The following is a 24,849-nucleotide window of genomic DNA, read 5'->3' as shown; positions in this document are numbered from 1 at the left end:
TTCAATCTCTATGTTGAAGCTCTAGATTTTCTCTGTTGCGATTAATTTCTGCATTGTTTCTCTTATGTTGCTGCATGCTTCTTTGATGGGGCTAAGCGAGGCTGCCTTCCGGTTTGGACATTGGGTTTCAACAAAAACATAGTATTTAACTCTAACTCGAGCTCGAGCTACTCGAGCTCGTATCAGTTCATTTATTTATCTTATACGAGTTATAGTCAAGTTCAATCCTGATACATGTTATGCGATTCAAGTTCGATCAGACATTTGTAAATTTTGTCAAGGTCGAGTCGAGTTCGAGCACGTATATATGCTTATCGAGCTCGAGACCCCCTGTTCGAACTCGGCTCGACTCGGTTCGTTTGCAACTCTACAGTCTTTCTATATACTCTTCTCAGTTCTCACAAGTCAAAATAATAACGAGGGCCGTGTAGCACGTCACACCAACGCCACCAAACAGTCGTAATAATAATTAATAACTACATAAATAGAAGCAACTGGCACAAAGTGACACTGGAGTGGTTAACATCAACTTTAATTTGGATAATAAAATGAAATGCGACGATTGATAAAAATTAAAATTAAAATAAAATATTATTTTTTAATATTATTATTATTTTAAAATTTTAAAAAATTTAATTATTTATTATATTTTATGTAAAAATTTTAAAAAATTATAATAATAATATGAGATGAAATACTTTTACTATTTAAAAAGGGCCTAAATCCATTAATTTTGTATTGTATTTGTGTTAGATTAATGGATTGTGTTATATATTACCACCCTTATACCATATTAGCCAATTGTAAAACATTACAATAGATGCCGAGTTTTATTTTATAGAAAGTACTTGTTGAAGCGCTAATTTAACCTTCCTAAATTTTTTACCTTATTTTTAAAAAATCATAGTTATATATTTCTGTCAATCTTCTATTAAAAAATTAATACATTATTGCATGACATACTAATACCATGTGTCAATCTTCAAGTGGCAGATGTGTTGACGAAGCCTCTTCCTTCACCATGGTCAAAGACAAACGTCACGTGGTTCCTACTCTGCTTTTCTTGAGGGGGCGTATAAGTGATAATGCTCTAGACAAAGTCAAATACAATATAAACATAAATCAGAGAAGATCACTCTTAGATATATACAATTTGTAAATTTAAATATTGAGAGAAATATAGATAAATATAATTCAAATTAAGTGAGAATTATTCGGTTGTTATCTTATAATCAACTATATTATTTATAAATATAGGGCAGGACGCCTCTATACCATCATTGGAGAGCAAAGCATTCATCCACAAATATCTTATATTTAATTATTGTTTTAGCTTTCAAGTCTACCTTGTGACCCATAGGACTCTAATGTGGCGCTTTACCATTGGTGAGTGTTAATATCTGGTGAACACGATGTCCAATTTGAATATTAAGGGCCAGCTTTATTTATCAACTCATTTTAAATTCTCAACCATTAAATACAGCCTCTCATGACCAATTCCATGAAGGCGGCGCTCGACTTCTGTACACATTGGGTCCATATATGATGTATGCTAGGAATGATGAAGGACGGATTTGGGAAGGAAACATCACTTTATTCAAGCTCCCTTGTCTTTCGTTTTGTGCCGACATTCATGTCAGGACGTTCGTCCATGTTCGTCTATGTCTGTTATGCTCTCTGCATCTGTGGCCTAGTTAATATTGCTCAAGCCCAGAATCAAACAAAAGCTGTAACGGATCCGTATGAAGGTACAAAAGCCTTTCTCTCTCCTCTCTCTCTCTCTACTTCATTTCGCAAATGTAGTTGCGGTATTAGAAGCTACTGTGCTGTAGTTGAAAGTATGAAAAAACTTGATTAGGAATCATTTCGATTAATAGATGAAATGAGATATTTTTAGATGAAAGTTAAATAAAATATTGTTAAAATATTATTTGTTAATATTATTATTATTTTTGAGTTTAAAAAAATTAAATTAAAATTTAAAATATTTGAATTGTTTATTATATTTTATGTGAAAATTGAAGAAAATTGTAAAGATAAAATGGGATAAAACGGACTCTGAATCCAAATGAGCTCTTAAACTGCTGCATGTGGGTGCAGCGCATCATGTACATGTGTGCGCTTTGTTGGAGAAATAAGTATCAAGCTCACAAAATCATTTTTTAAAGGAAAATAAACGAGGTAGATCTTCCAAAGAACAAGAATTTGATCTAATATGCCAATTATTCAGAACCCTGCATATCCGCTATGTTCCCTACCCAAAGATCACCCCTTCACCTGTGTTTTTGGATTGAGTTTTTTCTTTCCTGATGAGCGGATGCCAAAGGGGCTTTTACAGTTTTACTTCCCAAACGTATCTTTCAATGTCTATATAAATGTTGGGTTAGCTAGAGTAGGCAAGAAAAGCAAATCAAATTGTTGATTTGTTGGCAGAGATGGCTTAGAACCAATAGTTCATTATCTAATGAGTTTTTCTCTTCTGACACTGATTAGAACAGGAGTGAAAACAGTTGCGTACATTAACAGCAATAACAACTTCGTTCAATACCTCAGACCTTGTTTTAAAAAAAAAAAAAATTAAATAAAAGAATCCAAGATCTATCAAATTATGCTGTGGTACTGAAGATTGCCGTAGATTATTCAGAAAATGGTACCAATGTAGGTAGTAATTTATACAACTGGTACACTTAGCTTTTACAACCAGCTTCGGTGTCTGGTTATGTCTCTAAACTGTTCAAGTCAAGTCTCTATGTTTTATTTTATTTTTTTCTTTTTGAATAGGAACACATAATAATGTTGTGCATAATAATCAGGAATCACATGCATCATTAGTCTTGGAGAATTGAAATGAACCTGAAATGTTTGTTTTGAGCACCCTGATTTCAAATATAATGTGCTCTGCGTGATTAGGTTGTAATTTGACAACTAGTGGTGCTTTGAATGTAAGCTACAAGAAATAGAATTGTAGAAGAATAAGGGTTTGTTTGGGAAGTGAGATGAGATGATAATTCTGTGAATATTAATGAATGGTTTGAGTTAAGATGTTTTATTGGGTTTTGGGAAATGAGAGAAAAATTTGATTAAAAATATTATGAAGTTAAAATAATGTTAGAATATGATTTTTTAATGTTATTTTTGTTTTGAAATTTGAAAAAGTAATATTCTTTTTTGTAGTTTATTTCGAAATTTGGGAAAGTTGTAATAATTAAATGAAAAAGTATAAAATTTGAAATTGAAAAGTGTATGTGTTTGAGTGATATTTGGAAAGGAAATTATAAAAAGTTTCGAGATGAAATGAGATCATCTAAACAAGCCCCAAGACTTCTAGTTCTCACCAAGAATTCCTAAGCTAAACGACTTCTAAGGTAAATAATATATAAATAACTTTAGAGTAAATACTCTTCTTCATCCCAATCCTTATGCCCAGTCACCAAGAGTGATGTGATATATTTCAAGTGGGTGCCATTTAAGCGGTTGATAGAGAAAGCAATTTGAAATATGACACATCAGCATATGTGATCGGGGATGACAAGGTTTAGGATGAAGAGTGACATTCCTCATAACTTTTTTTTTTGATAAGCACATTCCTCATAACTTCATTCATTCAAATTTTATTACTGTTAAAAATTTATTTGAAATCTATGGGATAGTTATGATCATCAAGACTCATTCCAAGATTCCTAAATCAAAATACTTCTTAGCATGTAGATCTGTAACACTCAAGCTGACTAACATGTCAATAACTTGTAAATTCATTGTTGCAGTGAAAGCATTAAACTCAATATTTAAACAATGGAAGATATCAGCACCACAAGGTCAATGGAATATAAGTGGGGAGCCATGTAGTGGAGCTGCCATTGACGACACTGGCTTTACTAACGCGGATTACAAGCCCTTTATCAAATGCAAATGTTCGTACAACAATGGCACCATTTGCCATATCAACGAGCTGTAAGTTTTCTCCCATAACTAAATTCTCATGTTTGTGGTTGGGTTATTTTATATAAATGCTCATTGTACCTACATTGTGAGTAGTCATTGCAAAATTAGCCTTAGAAGTTCTCTTGTTGATGCAAATTGTGCAACAATAAAGTGAGGCCTCTTGGTATGTTTCCTTTGGACTGGTCTCTTCCTTATTACTTATGGAAACCATCCAACCTTAATTTAGTTAGTCCCCATTCTAGCCTTTGATAATGGGTCACACCAACATTGCTTTGACTAGCCCTCAAAACCATGCTTACCCTGATGGGACACCATCCCATGAATATGATTGGATCTTGAGCATTTTTACTTGTATTGTGTTTTCTATAATAATTTGGGACATTTGATTAAGGGCTCTTATACTAGTATAAGAAGTGAATAATACAAGATTAACACTTTTTTAATCCATTGGCTATTCAAGCAATGTCATTCACCATTCAAGTACAGGAAAATATATAAATCTTATACTGGATTATATGTTTCAATTCATCAGATGTTGATCTTTCACTTTTCAATGCTTGTTTAAGAAAGAAAACAAATCGTTTCCTCGCCGTTGAGGGAGGTGGGAGCCTCGGCTCCTCCCTCCCTCCCTCCTTCCTCCCTTTAGTTTTTGTTCCTTTGTTTTTATGTTTTTTCCTGTTTCGTCTGTTGTCTTGGCTCGGTTTGGTTTTATATCAGTCGGCTCTTGCGTTTGTGGTGGTTAGCTCTTCGCCCCTAGTTTCAGTGCCTTCCTGGAGCGAGGATCACTGGTAAGGGCCCCGAAGGCGTGCGGAGAGGGCGCAATAGCTCATGGCCCCTGTTTACAGTGCCATCTTGAATCGAGGAGGGCCCCGAGCAATCCTGCGAGGTGGCACTATGCAGAGGAGACGTACGGCGAGGGTGAAACAGATAGGAGGTTTTGGACGGGTGAGAAGCTAGCTACCCTTCCTTGTTGACGCAAGGCTGACGACGATGGGCTATGGTGAGGCGAGGATACGGAGGGGTGGCTCGACGGCAAGAGGCTTGATACTCTGTTTCGTAACAGAGTGATGTGTTTCGTAAAACGATGGGGCTACTGGTTTTTCTCTATCTGGTTCTGGCCGACGGTTTTGAGGGGCTAATCTAGGCATTGTGGGTCTTCCCGTGCCTTGTGGTGGTGATCGGCAGCAGCAACTCACGCTGCACAGGAACAGAGAAGGAAGAAGGGGCGGCAGATGTAGCGAAGAAACCCTAGTCCGATCCTTAGGCGCCTTTTTTGTTAGCGGTTTGGGCCCCCACGAGGATGTTGGGTCATTGGTCTTGGGCTGAGCTTTCTGTTTTGCACAGCCCTTTACTGTTTTTTGTTTTGTTGTTCTGTATTTGTTTTTATTTTGTTTTAGCTATTATAAATAAAATATTGCCTAGTGTCCCACTCCTTTTTAAAAGGAATGTGGGTTTTGTCCTACTCCTCTTTTAGAGGAATGTAGGTGTTAGTACTCTTCCTCTTAGGAGGAGAGAGTGTGGTTGTACTCCTCCTCCTTGGGAGGATGGAGCGTGGGTGTATCTCTCTTCTTCGGAAGAGAGGTCGTTTATCTCTGTTTCAACAGAGAGCTTTCTCTTTTGACTGCTGTCAAGAGAGGAGGTATAAAAGTTTTAGACAATGTCTGTCACAAAGAAATTTGTTGATGGGGAAGCTCCTGAGCAGATGCGTTAGTTGGCTTATGGTCTGGTTCTCCAGTTTGTTAAGTCACAGTTGTAACTTCGTTTATGAATATATGCAGTGAAGCATTTTCTATAAAAAAAAAAAAAAAAAAAAAAAAAAAAAAAAAAAAGATATGAAAGTTTTGCCATCATACTCATTATTTCACTGTTTGCTGAGTAGTTCAGCACAATTCAAGATATATTAAAATATGCTACTAAGTCCTTGTTGTGACTTGGTTAATATCATGTATACCTACTTTTGGCAATTTCTTCTATCAATATTCAATTTATTGCTCAAAAGAGATTTTTTCCTTGTTCAATGGTTTGCAGACTTTAGGAATAGTTGTGATCACAAAGGTTAGGAGAGAGCGACCTCTGATTTTTTTATGGTATTAATAGGGATGTAAGTGACTAAGGAATTAGGAGAGGTGGGGTCAACCAAATGAGGGTCATTTCAGTGTTTTGGTATGGTGGTGTTGGATTTGGTGTCTTGCACTCGTTCTCAAAATTTCCATAGTTACAATTAATTTCTTTTCATCTATGGCTTGAATAAGATTTTTTTGAATCTTATCAAAATTTTCTACCTGAATTATTTGTGTTTTGAGGTTAGACTTTGTACACTTTAATCCCAGAAATACACATACTTAGTGCAAAGGCCTCATTGTTTCATTTCTAGAGCGCTTCTGTGCATTCAATTTTTTTTTTTTAAGAATTCTATCATGCTTGATTTTCCTAGTGGTTGATTAATGCCATTATTAATATTGTTTTATTGTGTTTTTAAATGTTGATTTGTATATTGGGTTCCTGTTAAGTAGAATTAAATGTTGATAGATGCCACACTTCCACATATTATAGTTTGGACAGAAAGAAAATTGCAAGGAAAAGTGTGAGAAAATGGCTAAATTCGAGGATAGCCAGACCTCCATGAAATGAGAGAAAGAAACAGACTAATTTGCATTGAACGCTTCTTCTTCAATTTTCTACCGAGTCCAAACCTGTAGGGAAGATGAAACTGTCTTCAAACACCTTGATCTATCAGTTCATCTTTCAAGAACATACCATTATGTACCAATTCTTGCTGCTCCAATGGATAAATATCCCTTCCATATGAATACTAATTACTCAGCTTAACATAAGAAATTATATAGTAATATCAAATCAAGATCTCTAATTCTTTGCGTTCCAAAGACTTTACAGTGAGTACTTATTATCTGGAGACCTAAGAAATAAACTCTTAACGGCAGCAAGATAATTCTTTTTTTGATAGGTAAACGATTATATTATAATAATGAGAACGGTCTTAGCCCAGGTACACAAGGGGTATACAAGAGTTAACACTTATTTAAGAAGAAGAAAGAGAAATAAGAAAATCATGAAAATCTAGGCCATTGAAATCTACAGCTTTGGCCCAAAGAAATAGAGTTCTAACAAACAATGATCTAATATCCTCCAATGATTGCTGTCTATCTTCAAAGGCCCGGCCATTTTGCTCCTGCCAAATGCACCAGAGAATATAGATAAGAATTATCTTCCACATAGTTGAGATTTGTGGAATACCACCCATATTCAACCAACATGCCAGAAGTTCGACCACTGTTGCAAGCATAACCAAGGCTAATTCTACCCATCTGAATACATCAATCCATAACGCTCTAGTAATCTCGCAATGTAGTAGAAGATGGTCCATTGTCTCACCACTTTGTTTACACATGTGGCACCATTCCACCACTATCACCCTGCGTTTCCGAGATCTTTACTAGAGACGTTGTCCATGCAAAAAATGCCGTCCTAGGAGGGGCCTTGTTTCTCCAAATTCTTCTCCATCAAAAGTGATTATTCTACAATTGTGTGATGGCCTTATAGAATGAACGAACTGAAAATATACCTTTTCTAGCAGGTTTCCACCACAACGTATCAGCTTGTTGGGTGCTTAGTCTCATGAAGAATAGGAGTTGGAAGAAATTTACAAAATTGCCAACTTCTCAGTCTTGGGCCACCCTAGTAAAGCTCACATTCCATTGAAATAAGTCACCGTCCATCTCCATGAGGTCTGCCACTGAAGCTTATTTCTTACTTGCAAGTATGAACACTGTAGAGAATGAGTGCTTGAGAGCGCTATCTCCACACCATATGTCGGGCTAGAATTTAATTCTTGAGCCATCTCCCATAATGATGAGCAACCACTAAGCACTCCCCACTCTTGTTTGATGAGCTTCCACATACCCACGCCTTAAACCCCATGCACCTCCCTAGAGCACCAACCCAACACCCCCCCCCCCCCCAAACATACCTCCATATTTGTAGTTGATTACTGACTTCCATAAAGGTTCATGTTCCGCATTACATTGCCATAACCATTTCCCAAGTAGAGCCCTATTGAACACCCTTAGATTTCTAATTCCCAAACCGCCAAAAGAGACTGGGGAGCATACCTTGTCCCACTTGATTAAATGGAATTTTAATTCATCCCCAAGTCCACTCCAAAGGAAATCACGTTGCAGTTTCTCAATACATGTTGCCACACTTGTAGGAATTGGAAACAAAGATAGGAAATATGTAGGTAGACTGGAAACAAGGATTAGAGTAATCCTTCCACCTTTCAACAGATACAATCTCTTCCAACTTGCCAATTTTTGTTCTATCTTCTAACAATCTTTGTTCTATCTTCTAAATTACTACATCCCAAATAGTTTTAGCCCTGGAGACGGCCTCAAGGGAAGGCCAAGATAAGAGGACTGCGCATTTCAAAGCTCTAATTTTTTTTTAAAGCTTTCAATTTATCTGTAAAAATGAAACTAGGGGTACCTTGGATCTGATAAGAGGACCACCATTGTCTAACCCGTTCTACAAAGCCTTCAATTTTTAACCACATATTCTTGAACTTAAAGTATCTCATCCCTCCTTGTATACCCCACAATCCAACAAAATAGGGAAATGGTCAGAACATAGGCAAGGCGGTCTTTTTTGTCGTACCTTTGGATAATGTATTTCCCACTTCGGGGAGACTAAGAATATGTCCAATCTAGATCATGTTTGGTTATTGGACCATGTAAATGTACCACCCATAAGAGGAATGTTCACCAATCCCAACTCAAAAATACAATCTGAAAAACTCGACATTGCTAACCGCAACCTGCTATCTCCCGATCTTCCACTTAGGAATCTGAAAACATTAAAATCCCCTCCTATACACCAAGGAATGACCCAGCAGATATGCAACCCGCTAACTCTTCCCATAAAAAGTGTCTACTGTTATCCAAAGTCAGTCCATAAATTCCATCAAAAGCCCATCTAAAACTATCCTCGACATTTTGAAAAGAACAAGCCATTGTGTATTCCCCGATATGCTCCATTTTTCCACCACTCTTTTATCTCACATAACTAATACTCCACCATACGCCCCAATCGAAGCAAGAAAGACTCAGTCAACATACAGATAGCTCCACAAACTTCTAATAATATCTCTTGTAATATTTTTCGTCTTGGTTTCCTGCAAGCACACAATATCCGCCTTCTACTCTTGGAGCAAATATTTTTTCCGCAGACGCTTATTAATCTCATTAAGCCCATGTACGTTCCAGGAAATAATCTTAGGCTTCATATAGACAATGCCGACCCCCTCACTTGAGATCTTTCTCTACTTGAGCTACCCTCATAATTAATATACCAAGTTAATCTCTTGAACTCCTGCTGCTTTTTTGAACCAGATTTCTTGATTTAAATGTTTCCATTTTCAATGGCATTAAGCAAAGCCATAAATTGTTCTTCAAAACCATCACACTCAATTCCCACACAACGCTGGATTTCCTGCACCTTATCCATAACCTAGTCTAAAATAGTATGCTGACACGAAGGTAGAGACTGCAGTGGTATAGGCTCCCTATCCATCTCAACCCCTTCCTTTGATGCCCATGGTGATGTCAACAACAACCCTGTCACCTCCTCAGCAAAAGAAGACCTGCATTCCCACTCAAGAGATTCACGCACAGGGTCTGGCATAGGTAAAAATCCTTCATTAACGACCCCGATGCCCCTACCTAGTGCAAGCTCTAGTTCCCCTTCATCTATGCTACCCCTCGGCTCTTTCTATCCACAAACTTGTGATAACCCATATGATAAGGATAAGGGTTGGTGGTGTATGAGATCCCACATTGTTTAGGAATGAAAAGCTCTTGCTATTTATAAGGTTCCAATAGGGCTCCAATTGTTGATTTTCTTGCCTCTAAGTGCCTACCTAGTTAGGGCATTAGAGTTGTGTTATTGGCTTTGCCATTCTTTGATCAATATAATTTTTTTATTTATCCCAAAAAAAAAATAGGGCTCCAATTGTATAATTGACTAGTCCTTTTGCAGTATAGGCCATATAGTTTGGGCCTTCCATTTGGCGTTACAAATGGTATCAGAGCCTATCCCAACCAGAAATGTGAGACTTAGGCTGTGCTAACTATGATGGATTGGTCTGAAGAGGATATTGAAAATTTAAGGGGGGTAGATTGTGATACCCCATATGATAAGGATAAGGGTAGGTGGTGTATAGAATCCCACATTGCTTGGAAATGAGAAGTTTTTGCTCTTTATAAGATTCCAATAGGGCTCCAATTGTATCATTAACTAGTCATTTTGGAGTATAGGCCATGTAGTTTGGGCCTTCCATTGGGCGTTACAAATGGTATCAAAGTCTATCCCAACTAGAAATGTGAGACTTGAGCCATGCCACTTACGATAGACTGGCCCGACGAGGACATCGGAAATTTAAGAACGGTAGATTGTGATACCCCATATGATGAGGATAAGGGTAGGTGGTATATGAACTTCCACATTGTTCGGGAATGAGAAGTTCTTGCTCTTTATAAGGTTCTAATGTGGCTCCAATTGTATCATTGATTAGTTCTTTTGGAGTATAGGCCATATAGTTTGGGCCTTCCATTGAGGCGTTACAAATGGTATCAGAGCCTAACCCAACCAGAAATGTGAGACTTGAGCCGTGCCACCTATGATAGACTAGCCCGATGAGGACATCAGGAATTTAACAAGGGTAGATTGTGATACCCCATGTGATAAGGATAAGGGTAGGTGGTGTATGAACTCCCACATTGTTTGGGAATGAGAAGTTCTTGCTCTTTATAAGATTCTAATGGGGCTCTAATTGTATTATTGACTAGTCCTTTTTAAGTATAGGCAATGTAGTTTGGACCTTCCATTTAAATGGTATCAGAGCCTATCCCAACCAGAAGTGTAGGACTTGAGCAGTGCCACCTATGATGGACTGGCCCGACGAAAAGAAGTCAGGAATTTAAGGGGATTAGATTGTGATACCACATATGATAAGGATAAGGGTAGGTGGTGTATGGAATCCCACTTTGCTTGGAAATAAGAAGTTCTTGCTTTTTATAAGGTTCAAATGAGGCTCCAATTGTATCATTGACTAGTACTTTTAGAGTATAGGTAATATAGTTTGGGCCTTCCATTGGGGCGTTACAAAACTACAGGAGCACTACCAACCGACATGATGGGAGGTGAATTTCCCTTGTTTAGTACCGTCTGTTCCACCACAAACATGCCCGTTGGAGGAGATGCCACTGGAAATGCCACCCCCCATTTATTTGTGCTTCCGGTTGGTCCTTTTTGTGGACTTAGTGCCTGGAAATTGATGATCGACGATGAGGGGGTTTGAAAAACCATGTTTGGTGTTGGGAGTACCATCTCTGTTAACTCCACCATTAATGGTTCCATCTCCTCCACCGGTGATGGTTTCTCTGCCGGCGATGGTTCCTCTGCCTGTGACGAGACCACTTGAGTTTTCTCTAGTGACATTGACTAGTACCCACTCGACGATGGGCCTACGTCACATGATTTTTGTCTCCTTCATACAAGGCTTGCCTATCTTTTGGTGTTTAATTGTTCCACAGGCTGAGGCACAAAGCTTGGGCTTGAGCCTTGCTTTGCCTTCCCTTTATTTAAATTCTCAAATTGAAGCCCACTGGCATGGCCCATTGAAGCCTTGCTGACTAAACTGTTTGTGACTTGGCCGCCCATTACACTTCCTTTAATCAGTCCATGGCCCAAGCCCAAGCTCACCTCCTTATTCTCCTCAACGCACCGTATTAGCCATTCTATTTTCTTATGCAATTCATCTATCTATTTTTTCATATCCATCAGAGTACGATGCACAACTTCCTCTGCTGGGCCAACAACACACTTGCCGCCACCATTGTGTCTTTGTACACCTACTGAACCAGTGGCACTACTTGACCTCATTGGACTAGCAGCTCCTCTCAAGCAGGTCGACATGTCAGAACTTGCTCTCGGTCTGATGTGTTCAAGAGATGGCATCGGTGCCCGTGGTTGTTGGAGGGGCTTCCTATACGATCGTGTGTGAGGTTGGTTCAAAGCCACTATCATTATAGGTGGTGGCATACGAACATGTCCACCCTCTCTTCTAGCCTCCCTCATTATCTTCACCAACGTCCTCCATCCCTTTATGTCTCTCTCCTCTAGGATGAAAATGGAGTTCCATCGACCGCCACCTCCATACTCCACCAGTGCCATGTAATAGCTGCGGGAGTTAGAATTGCGCAATGAAACCCCTATCTCCCTCCCGATGAGCAGCATAAAACTCTCTTCTTTCAACCTTCAAATAGTCCTCCAATGATTTAGTGAACCTGAGCGCCGTGGCTAACACCAAACTTATATATTTCAAAACTCTCTAGCTCCTCCCAAGAATGTGCAGATATCTACCATCCCTTATCACCTCAAATACCTTTGATTCGATCACTACCAGTTTCGAAAGACCCATCTTCCTTCCTACACAACAACTCACCTTCAAATGCCCTCAACCACCATTGCAATGTTAAGTGTATGGAAAGAAATATGCTAAGTGTATGGAGAGAAAAATACTTTGGGGATCACAACATGATAATTCTCAAAGTTGAGATGAAGGTTGGTGTAATCTTCAGCCATTTTAGGATCTACTTCTTTGATACCAATTGCTACACGCTTGATGGAACATGCTTGGATAAGTGAAAAGTGAATGAAAGTGTGAAAATTGTTCAAATTTGAGGATGACTGTGCCTCCAAGAAAAGAGAGAAAAAAAGAGAGATTCTATTTAGTATTAAGCTTTTGAATGATTGTTTACATGACTTAAGCTACTTTTATACAAGAAGAATGGGCTTAACAACTAACTTATCTCTAACAAACTACGGATCACCCAATGGACCAAAGGTCCACTATCTATTCCAAGGCCCTTTGGTTTGACATGTGACAATACCTTCCCCTTTAGAAGACTTTTCCCACAAGATGATTACAACTACATTCTAACTCCTCTTAAGCAGATATATCATTTGACTTGACAGCATTATGAGCAATATCAAATGCACATCTCAATCTGGCTCAACTACCTACAACCGTCCTCAAGTATGAACCCACACAAATCAGTTTTCAATAATTTCAAACGAGCAACATGTGAAGATAATATTGAAGGAATAATTTTTTTTGATAAGTATATATTGAAGGAATAATTACTCTCTGTATATCTTTGAACTTTGCTACCAGCTGTACATCCCAATTAGTGTTTGCTCCATTATGGATGTAAATAGTACCAAGATTTTTTATGACTGTTGGCTGGAAGACAGGTTTATTTATCTCCACGAGTAATCCATAAGGATTTCCAAAAAAAGATTTCCACAGCCAACTCCATCAAGCTAGAATCCACATATACATTAACCACTTCATTTCAAGTAATAATGCTTCGAATGGACTTTCATAATTTAAAGCTCTTACAGCTTCTTCAAACTTATGATTGGCCATAAAACCACCTTCCAAAAATATTACCTTCTCATCATTATTTTCACTTGGAAATGGATCTGAGTTAAGAAATTCAAGGTCTTGCTGAGCCTCATTGTAATCACCATTGGATTGCCTCCACTCTTCCAATTAATGGCATGCACCAGTAATTTAATGCTGAAATATTCTTCCATAGCTCAATTAATTCATGTTCCAATTCCACGACCCCTTCTGCTATCCTCAAGAAAACTAAGAACTTTGAGTGCATATTTCCACATATGTTCTTGACGGCACTCTTTATACCCAAAACTCATGCCCATTCTTTTTTATTTTACTATATTGGCAAGTCGTCCGTGGTTTAAAGGTAAAAGACATGCTGCACTTGCAAGGTCTCAGTGATTCCTCGTCATTAAAAAAAAAAAAACGAGTTGTACAACACAAAACTGAAGTATATACTTCCTGTTGATATCCTTAGGCTGCATGCTATCATGTTGCTGAATGCTCAAGGGGAAAAGCCTATGGGTTTTTCACATTACAACCCCCACAGAAGAAGACACATAAGGTTAAAAATGGGCTTAATTTTATAATTTTGTTCCATTGAGAAGAACATACAGCAAGAATTAGCCTGATCCAAATACATGTTAACCATGGAATCTTTCATTATCAATTACTTCCACCAAACAAAAATCTATATTTGCAGTAATTATTTCCATCCCAGTTCTACAATCTCTTTGGCCATTTCATTGAACATATGCAGCACAGAATCCAAATACATACACTTGCTATGCAACCCCATCAGCACAATCAACAGGAAATCGGAACCGAAACATATTAAGCACCAGCAACCAATTTCAAGCATCATTGCAAGAAATTTCAAACCTATACTCAACGCTCCATATTTGTTTTCCCTACGAGACCTAGAAAAATGCCTGACCAGCTCGAGCCTTCCTCTGTCACTGACTTGTTAAAAATCCACTTCTCTACTAGCATAAGTTCCTCTTGTGGCATTCCTTCCTTGTTGTGATTCATAGGTTCTGTTACCTCTTGAAAATATTTGAAAATATTGAGGTTGTTTAGTACACCAGTTAAGCGTCAATGGCTCCCCAAAGATGTTACTACCCTATAGTGCTCTCAAAACGTTCATTGCACCAGGATGGGAGTAATATATTACGAACCCCCCATCCCAATCCTTAAATATCCAGCTTCTGTGGCCTCTCAAAACAAAGCAAAGCTTCCCTTCCATGTAACATGAGGCTGTGAAGATCTTCCAACCATGAAAAGTGTTGTTTTCTTCGAGAAATATATTAAACAAGGAAACCCAGTGGTAAGGTATTCATCATTGAATCATTCAGGTTCACACTCTGGTTTTCTTGGTCGAAATTTGAGTTTAAGGTATCCCATGGCTTTCATGGATTTGAACTTCTCTGCCCCTAGAAAGTAGTCTATTGAGTTTTATCAGGAAGAAAAGATTGCCTTGACTGAAATAAAAAGAAAAGAGCTTCTAGAATCCAAAAATTGAACAGGTAGAGCCCTTCAATATGGCTATCCTTTTAACAAGACCATTAAAATCTTAGCTTAAAACCTTCGATTGGAATTAGTTGAAATCTTGGATATATGAATCTTTATCCTCTCATTTAATTTTTTGTTTGTTTTCAAATTCTTTTGACAGGAAGGTTTTTGAATTGGACGTTGTTGGTGTACTACCAGATGAGCTTTGGACTTTGGCTTACCTCACCAATCTGTATGGTTTTTCAATTGTGTATTGGTATACTTGATCTGAACTGTATGATTGGTTATCTTCTTGTATATAAGCCGAATCAGAATTATGTTGCACATTATCAACTGCTTGAAATATGTGCTACACTTTTTTTTCCTTTCTTTTTCTCTCTCTGGTAGGTGTTGGTAACGTCAAACTTTGGCCAAATTACCTCTTTGAGGTGTTTCCTTCTCATTGAAATAAACAATAGTTCCCGTAAAATTACAAAGATAAGTCCTATCCAAATATCTACAAGTTTAATTTTAAATACAAGGTAAGATTAGAATCCTAATCTAGCACAACTCAGTTTCCCAATAAATCAGGAGTCTTAATAAAGAAAACCCTAGTTTCCTTTGATACCCTCCCTCAAATTGATGTTAGTGAGTCGACTAGCAGCAATTTGCTAACTAGGTATTGATGTCGTTGTCGAGTCAAAGTTTTGGTGAAGATATCAGCTATTTGATGTTCAGTGGGCACATGAGGAAGAGTGATAGCTTTAGACTCATAGGCATCTCGAATATAGTGATAATCAACCTCGATGTGCTTAGTAAGTTTATGAAAAACTGGGTTGGCTACAATTTGAATGACACTTGTATTATCACCATGAAGAGGCTTGGGATGTGTTTGTGCAAACCCAAGTTTTGAAAGAATACCACGCAACCACATAATTTCTGAATATGCCGCAGACATTGCCCGATATTCAGCCTTTGTAGATGACTTAGATACACAATCTTGCTTCTTACACTTCCAAGAGATAAGAGAATCCCCAAAAAAGACACACCATCCAGTAGTAGAATGTCAAGAGTCCGGACAACCAGTCCAATCTGCATCACTGTAGGCAGTTAAGTGAAGAGAAGATCCCTTAGGAAAAATAGTCCATGATTAGGAGTCCCAAGTAGATAGCGAATAATCCGACGAACAACTACAAAATGGAGATGTCGAGGAGAATCCGTGAACTTACTAACAGTGTGGACAGCATAGGAAATATCAGGGAGTGTGATGGTGAGATAAATCAAACTGCTAACCAACTTACAGTATAAGGTAGGATCTGGAAGAAGTTTGCCTTCGTCTTTCCTATATTTAACATTCACCTCCTGAGGAGTATCAACTGGAGTAGTATCTTCCAATCTCCCTAATTGAATTAAGTATTGAATATACTTGTGTTGATTGAGAAATAAACCATGTGGCTGAGACCTAACTTCCAATCCTAGAAAGTAGGTAAGATCCTCGCGATCCTTCATGTGAAACACATTATGAAGATATTGCTGAAGTTGTTGAATCAAAGGTCTACCAAACAAAAGATGATAATATCATCTACATATACCAACAAAAATACTACTCCAGCATCGCCTTTGTGCAAAAATAAGGAAGCATCATACTTTCTTTGCTTAAAAGAAAACCCTACTTACTTTGCTTAAAAGAAAACCCTAGCAAAGTATCGCGAAATTTCTCAAATCAAGCTCAAGGAGCTTGTTTAAGACCATATAAAGACTTCTGCAACTTACATACAGTTGTAGGAGAGGAAATAGGCATACCCGATGGGAGTCTCATGTAGATATCTTCATTTAGATTGCGATGCAAGAAAGCATTTTTGATATCCATTTGACGTAATTGCCAAGATTTAGAAGAAGCAAGGGCAAGTAACAAGCGAATAGTAGTCATCTTGGCAAATAGAGCAAAGGTCTCATCATAATCTATGCCATACTCTTGGTGATTCCCCAAAGCAACCAATCTAGCTTTGTATCGTTCCAGTGAGCCATCGAAACGAAGCTTGACTGAGTATACCCATTTACTACCAATTGGTTTGATTGAAGGAGGACATTGATCCCAGGTCTGATTATCCGCAAGTGCATCAAGTTCTGTTTGCATCACTTATTGCTAGCACTCATGTTCCATAGCTTGTTTGTAAGAAGAAGAGATAGCAATGGAAGATAATGTAGCAGTCCTAGAAGTGGGGGAAGAAACCCATACCGATTTGGTGGGTGAGAGACACGAGTAGATTTCCTAGGAATAGGAGCAGTAGGAGCTATGTTGGATGTCAGATCAGGTGCTGGAGGAGAAGAATCTTGAGAAGCCATAGAAGACTCGCCCAAAGGAGTGCTATGACGTTGAGTGTAGACAAAACCAGGTTTAAATCGAGCCACTGGAGCAGAAGAGGTAGCAGGATTTGGCATAGGTAAGGACTCGGGCTCATCATGAAGAATTGAAAAACTATTTGAGATATGATCGATATGAGAAAGAAAAAATTGCTGATTTTCAAAAAACAAGACATTCCTGGAAATTCGAATTCTTCAAGCATTTGGATCGTAACAAAGAAATCCTTTATGAGTTGAACTATATCCAAGAAAAGCACACTTAACAAATGGAGCAGTCAATTTATGTCTTTCATATGGTGGAAGATGAACAACATACACACAACCAAAGATATGCAAATTAGAATAGTTAGGCGTGTGACCAAACAGTATGGAATAAGGAGAAACATTATGTAAAACTAGTGTGGGCAATCTATTAATTAAATGGACATCAGTAGTTAATGCTTCACACCAAAAAGGAGATGGAACTGGTGAGTCAATAAGAAGAGCCTAAACCATATCAAGTAAATGCCGATTCTTACGCTTAGCTACCCCATTTTGTTGTGGTGTAGATGCATAAGAATGTTGAGAAATAATACCTTTTTCTTGAAGGAAATTTTGAAATTCATGAGATATATATTCACCCCCAGAATCGGATCGTAAGACTTTGATAGATGAAGCAAATTGTGTCTGAATGAGGGTGAGAAAGGCTTTGAAAACAGAAAAGACTTTACTTCTAGTACGAAGAAAATAGATCCAAGTGAATCTACTACAATCATCAATAAAAGTAACGAAATACTTGTAGTGAGCATGTGATATAATAGGAGATTACCCCAAACATCGCTATAAATTATATTAAACACCTGAGAGGCATAAGAACCATATTGTGGAAATAGTAACACTTTACTTTTGGCAAGTTTGCAAGAGGTACAATCAAAAGAACTCATTTCCATTGAAACCGAATTTTGATTGTCAATAGCACCAGACTTAAACAAAGTTTGGAGTACATTAGGATTGGGATGGCTTGAACGGCGATGCCAATCCCTAGGACTTATTTTGACAGCATTACAAGAAATAAAAGAACTAGGCTCAAGAAAAGCTGAACTAGGATTTAGTAGAAATAGTAGACCCTCCTTAGGACCCCTCGCGATCATTCTCCCGAACACTCGATCCTGTACAACATAACTAGAAGATAAAAAAGAGACATTACAATTATTGTCAATAAGTTGTCCAATAGAAAGTAAACTAGAGGAGAGGTTAGGAGAAACCAAAACATTTCGAATAATAGAGGACACATCACCCACGGCTGAAATTGGTAGTGAACTACCATTTGCCATGTGTATTTTGAGAGGACCATGATAGTGTTACAGAGATAATAGGCCTTTCTATTTCTAGATGGTATAGCAAAGAAATAGGTGGTTGTACCATTGACTTAACGTGTAAAATAGGTGGCTGTAAATTGACTTAACGTGTAAAATAGGTGGCTGTAAATTGACTTTTAGGCCTTTCTATTTCTAGATGGTATGGCAGAGAAATAGATGGTTGTACCATTGACTTAACGTGTAGATACTTAATGTGTATAGTGTAAACAGTAGCAATCAACTGCTGAAATCACGCCGAAAATGCTGGCTCTCTGTTGTAACTCTATTCTATATAAATGAAAGAAACCAATGGAAAGAGGTATTCAGACCAAAACTGACATGGTATCAGAGCCCCTCTTCTGATTCGGTCGTTTGGTCTTAATCATTGAGTGCGATTTACATCGTTGTTTTTTTTTTCTTTGGAGAAATTTTCTTCCTTGTTTTTCGTGGGCATCATCCCTCTCTATTGCATGATACTCATCTTTGTTGAAGGGAATTTTATTTTATTTTTTATTTTTTATTTTTTATGGTGGCTGGGTGATTCTCGGTAGATTCTGGGTTGTTATCAACGCTTCCAGCATATGGGTTTGCCATTTCTGGTAGCTTAAGCATGCATGTGGCCTGATAAGTGTCTATCGGCAGCTTCTGTGGAGGAGCGAGTGGCTATCAGAGCTGTCTGTGAGTGGTTGAGTGATTATCGGCACCTTCTGGGTTTTAAACGTGTGTTTGGTTGAGTTTTCCATAACTTGTAAACGTGTGTGGCTTGTTGGGTGTTTGTCGGCAGCTTCTATGGAGGAGTGAGTGGCTATCGAAGTTGTCTGTGGGTGGCTAAGTGCTTATCGTCACCTTATGTGGTGTTCTTCCTAATCAGTTTTTCGTGTTGGTGATTCTCGGTGTCCAGTCAAAGCTACGAGTAACCCCAGTGTTGCGAGGAACTCATCACACGTCCGCTGGGTTTATTTTGCTTGGCTTTTTACCGTGACTTTGGGCTTCCTTGTAGGAACTTTGCAGGTATGTCTCGTTACCATGAATTTGGGCTTCCTTTGTGCTGGGCTTCTATTTTAAAACAATAGTAAACCGTGGCTACCTGTTTAAAACTTGGGCCATCTATTATCAGTTTGGGCTTATTTTGGACCTAATTTGGGTTTGGCTTGCCGTTTCTTTGGTTGACTACTTGGGCATATTTCTTTAAAGTGCATTTCATCATGTCTATTGAAAATACTATTGTTTACTTTATTGGAAAGAATTTTCTTACGTTGGAATTTCAGTTTAAGATGTTTTTGAAAGGAAAAGAATTATCAAATCATATTGATAATTCTGCTAAGGTCCCCACTGATGAAAAAGAATTTGCTCAATGGGAGGTCAAGGATACTAATGTGATCTCTTGGCTATTGGGGACGATTGAGTCTCACCTTGCAACCAATCTTCGTTGTTTTACTACGGCTCAGGCCATGTGGGATTATCTCCGCCGTATTTATCACCAAGATCATAGTGCTTGAAAGTTCCAATTAGAGTTGGAAATTAGTAATTATAGTCAAGGCAATTTACCTATCGCACAATTATATTATGGTTTTATTAACATTTGGAGCAAGTATTCTACCATTGTACATGCTAAGGTTCCCTCTGCGGCACTCACGATTCTTCAAGCAGTTCATGCTAAGAGTCAACGCGATCAGTTTTTAATGAAGCTTAGACCCGAATTTGAGCCCGTTCGAGCTGGTTTATTGAACTGTAATCCAGTTCCTTCTTTGGATATTTGCTTGGGAGATTTGTCGCATGAAGAACAGCGGTTATCCACTTAGATGAGTATGACTTCTGAGAAGGTTTTTTTTTTTTCTGAAACTGTGAATGTAGCCTATGCAGCACAAGGGAGAGGGAGGAACAAGTTGCAATGTTTCAGTTGCAAGGAATTTAGTCATATTGCTTGCAGCTGTCTAAGAAAGTTTGTAACTATTGCAAGAAAGAGGGTCATATCATCAAAGACTGTCAAGTACGGCCTAAGAATCGCCAATCCCAAGCTTTTCAGGCTGCTGTTCAGTCCTCTTCTTCTTCTTCTGTGCCACCTACTATAAGCTCTGATTCATCTATTCTCACACCAGTAATGGTCCAACAGATGATTGTGTCTGCTTTTACAGCCTTAAGCCTGCAAGGTATGGGTACTAACATAACTTCTTGGATTGTTGATTCGGGTGCTTCTAATCATATAACTGGTAATATGATGGGTCTACATGATGTTCGTAAGTATCGAGGCACGCAAAATATTCAAATCGCTGATGGCAGTACTTTTCCTATTACTGTTGTTGGTAATTTGGGCTCTTCATTTCACATTATTTTTGTCTCTCCTGGATTATCTACCAATTTGATTTCTGCTGGATAATTGGTAGATAATAATTGTGATATTCATTTTTCTCGTTGTGGTTGTCTTGTGCAAGATTAGGTGTCGGGGACGGTGATCGCTAAGGGGCCTAAAGTAGGATATTTATTTCACTTATAATTTTCTATTCCTAACATTATTTCTCTTGCTTGTACGGCTACTACCAATACTCATGAAGTCTGGCATAAGAAATTAGGTCATCCTAATTCCATTGTCTTGACTCATCTTATGAAAAATGGTTTTCTGGGCAATAAATATTCATTTTCTTCTTCTCCTGTATCTTTTGATTGTGCTACTTGTCGTCTTGGTAAAAGTAAAACTTTACATTTTCCTTCACACGGTAGTCGTGCTTCTAACTATTTTGAGATTGTACATACTAATGTTTAGGGTGTAAGTCTTGTTATTTCTCATAGCTAGTATCGTTATTCTGTGACGTTTATTGATAATTATAGTCAATTCACCTGAATATATTTTCTCCGTTCTAAAGCTGAAGTATTTTGTCTTTCAAAAATTTGTTGCACTTGTCGAGACACAATTCAGTACTTGTACCAAAATGTTACGCTCCGACTCGGGGGGGAGTACATGTCTCATTCTTTCCAAACTTTTCTTCAGCAAAAGGGGATCATTTCTCAGCATTCTTGTCCTTATACTTTTCAACAAAATGGAGTCGCTGAGCGTAAGAATCGTCATCTCTTAGATGTCATCCGTACGTTGTTGATTGATTTTTCTGTACATTCTAAGTTTTGGGTAGAAGCTTTATCTATTGATGTCTATTTGATCAATCGTTTACCTACTACCACACTAGATTATGATTCTCCTTATTTTCGATTATTTGGCATATCTCCCGAGTATCAATCCTTTCATACCTTTGGGTGTGTTTGTTTTGTTCATCTGCTACCTGTTGAGCGTCACAAGCTTGCTGCACAGTCTGTTACATGTGCCTTTATGGGATATAGTCCTACTCAGAAAGGATTTGTTTGTTATGATGCTCATGAAAATAAATTTCGAATCTCGCGGAATGTGATTTTCTTTGAAAATCAATATTTCTTTCAGTCTCAGGTTATTTATGATCCTTATATTACTCTTCTTCCCGCTTTTGATGATGTGTCTTCCTCTATTAAGCGATTTCAACTAGGTATGATGTATCATCGTCGTCTTCCCCCTTCTTCAACGCCCCTTCCAGACACTGATCTGTCATCTAATTCTGCGGTTCCTATACTTCGGCACTCCACCCGGGTTACACATCCACCAGATAGGTATGGTTTTCTTCACATCTCGCTTACTGCCACTCTCGACACTATTTCTGTTCTTCACTCTTATACCCAGGCATCCACCCAAGCATGTTGGTAGCAAGCCATGCAAGAGGAAATTCAAGCTCTTCAAGACAATCACACTTGGGACATTGTAATTTATCCCTCTAATGTCAAATCTATTGGTTGTAAATGGGTATACTCAGTCAAGTTTCGAGCTGATGGCTCACTAGGCCCGTCTCATAGTTCTTGGGAACCAACATAAATATTGTGTTGATTATGAAGAGACATTTGCACCTGTTGCCAAAATGACTACTGTACGGACTATCTTGACACTTGCTACGTCGCAAGGGTAGTCTCTCTGGCAGATAGATGTAAAGAATGGTTTTCTACATGGGGATTTGAATGAAGAAATCTATATGTCCCCACTTCTCGGCATGTTTGCTACACTTTCCTCAGAGGTTTGTCGGCTATGCCGATCCTTGTATGGACTGTAACAGGCTCTGCGTGCACGGTTTGACAAATTTCGCTCTAAACTACTTGCTTTTCATTTTACTCAGAGTTAGTTTGATTCATCTCTTTTTCTTCGCAAGATTTCTATAGGAATCATATTGTTTCTCGTATATGTCGATGACATTGAGATTATTGGCTCCGATACTAAGTTAATTAAGCAATTACAACAGCATCTCAAGGCCTCTTTTCACATGAAAGATCTTGGTTCCCTGCAGTACTTTCTTGGACTTGAGGTGTCGCTTACTCCAACTGGTATGTTGTTACACTAGCACAAATACATGCAGGATGTTATTTCATTGGGTGGTCTCCAATCGGGTAACTCTGTTTTTATTCCCTTGGAGATAAATCTTAAGTTTCGTCAGGAAGAAGGGGAGCTTCTATCAGATCCATCTTTGTATCGGCAGCTTGTTGAGAGTTTGAACTATTTGACGATTACTCGTCCTGACGTTTTGTTTGCCGTGCAACAAGTCAGTCAATTTATGCAGGCTCCTCGACATCTTCATTTAGCTGTTGTTCGTCGCATTATCCGATATCTGAAGGGGACCACTACTCGCAGGTTGTTCTTTCCTAAAGAATCATCCTTACAGTTGGTGGGGTATTGTGCTGCTGATTGGGCCGGATGTGCAGATACTCATCGCTCTGTTACTGGCTGGTGCATGTTCTTAGGCAATGCACTCATTTCTTGGAAGAGTAAGAAGCAAGATAGAGTTTCCAAGTCCTCTATTGAGTCTGAGTATCATGCTATGTCTTCCACATGCTCTAAGATCACATGGCTTCGTGGGTTATTAGGGGAACTTGGTTTTTCTCAGCTGCATCCCATTCCTCTTCATGCTGATAATACTAGTGCTATTCAGATCGCCACTAATCCTGTCTTCCATGAGCGTATGAAACATATCAAAGTTGATTTCCATTCCATTCGTGAATCCTTTGACAAGCATATGATTACTCTCCCTTACATTTCCACTAAATGCCAAACTGCATACGTATTCACTAAAGTTCTTTCTCGTTATCGGCATCTGTTCTTGGTTGACAAATTGATGCTTCTTGATCCACCAGCATCAATTTGAGGGGGGATGTTACAGAGATAATAGGCCTTTCTATTTCTAGATGGTATAGCAGAGAAATATGTGGCTGTACCATTGACTTAATATGTAAAATAGGTAGCTATAAATTGACTTAACGTGTAAAATAGGTGGCTGTAAATAGGTGGATATGTGTCGAAGTAAATGTTGCACAGCCGGTTAGAAAATTTTTCTGGTTGGGGCCACCGGGTCTTACTACGAGTCTTTATCAGGAGGTAATATACGAATCCATGCCGAAATTTTGTGTGTTTTGTAATAAACAGGGTCACCTGGAAGCAAGGTGTTTGAGGCGTGAACGACCAATGGTGGACAAAAAGCAAAAACAGAGTGCTACAGTAGATGAAAACAAGAACAATCAGGGCAAAAATGTATGGAAAATGGTCGGAAACAGGGGCAGAAATAATGCTGGGGTGGATAAGGAGATGGGGGAATCTTCGAAAGCTAGAAGGGAGGTTATCCTTGAGTCAATCCGGATACGTAATGAAGGCAGTAGAGTGGATACTCCGAAAGTGTGGTTCGTTTCGCAAGGGGGGGAAGTATATGAGGAATGGGAGGATATCCAATGTGAGGAAGTCGTACGGGAGACGTGTAGTAATGGTGGAGAGGTTCAGGCTGAAAAAGAAGATGAAACAGCTAGTGATGAAATGTTAAAGGAAGTCAGTAATGTTCGGAAAAGTAATCAGGGAGGTAAATGGGATTATATTATAGCACAAGACTCGGAAGAGGAAAACCAGGAAATTGGTGTGCTTGCGGAGCCGAGAAGTTCACTTCGTTTGGTTGATGAGGCATTGGAGTTTGAACTAGGTGAAGGAGGGGATCGCGAATTCCGGTTGAGTGGGGAGGACTTGGTAATGGAGGTGGTTCCGTATAGAGCAGGATCTGAGGGAGAGGATGAGGATGGGCTGAATGAACTAGCAGAAAAAAATTTTGAGTCAGAACCGGAGATGCAAGTACCGTTGAAAAATTTGAAAGGGTTAAGGAAGGAGAAATCTATTGTGCGGATTGAGCGGCGGACTCG

General features: G+C 38.6%; 1 protein-coding gene across 4 annotated transcripts in view; it reads left to right on the top strand.

Moving 5' to 3' along the window:
- The first annotated feature begins 1,470 nt into the window (after positions 1-1,470).
- Positions 1,471-24,849, top strand: part of LOC122282890 (probable LRR receptor-like serine/threonine-protein kinase At1g56130) — a 110,859-nt gene continuing 87,480 nt past the window's right edge. For 2 of the 4 annotated variants that reach the window (XM_043094946.1, XM_043094945.1), the window contains exons 1-3: positions 1,474-1,748; positions 3,765-3,951; positions 15,093-15,164. In XM_043094946.1, coding sequence (XP_042950880.1) covers positions 1,550-1,748; positions 3,765-3,951; positions 15,093-15,164 — 458 coding nt within the window. In that variant the 5' untranslated portion in view covers positions 1,474-1,549. Of the gene's footprint in view, positions 1,749-3,764; positions 3,952-15,092; positions 15,165-24,849 lie in introns of all 4 variants that reach the window. The other 2 variants (XR_006230492.1, XM_043094947.1) reach the window with 2 other exon arrangements.

The sequence above is a fragment of the Carya illinoinensis genome, chromosome 11 (assembly GCF_018687715.1).
Source record: "Carya illinoinensis cultivar Pawnee chromosome 11, C.illinoinensisPawnee_v1, whole genome shotgun sequence".
NCBI classification, from domain to species: domain Eukaryota; kingdom Viridiplantae; phylum Streptophyta; class Magnoliopsida; order Fagales; family Juglandaceae; genus Carya; species Carya illinoinensis.
This window is presented reverse-complemented; position numbering and strand designations above follow the sequence as displayed.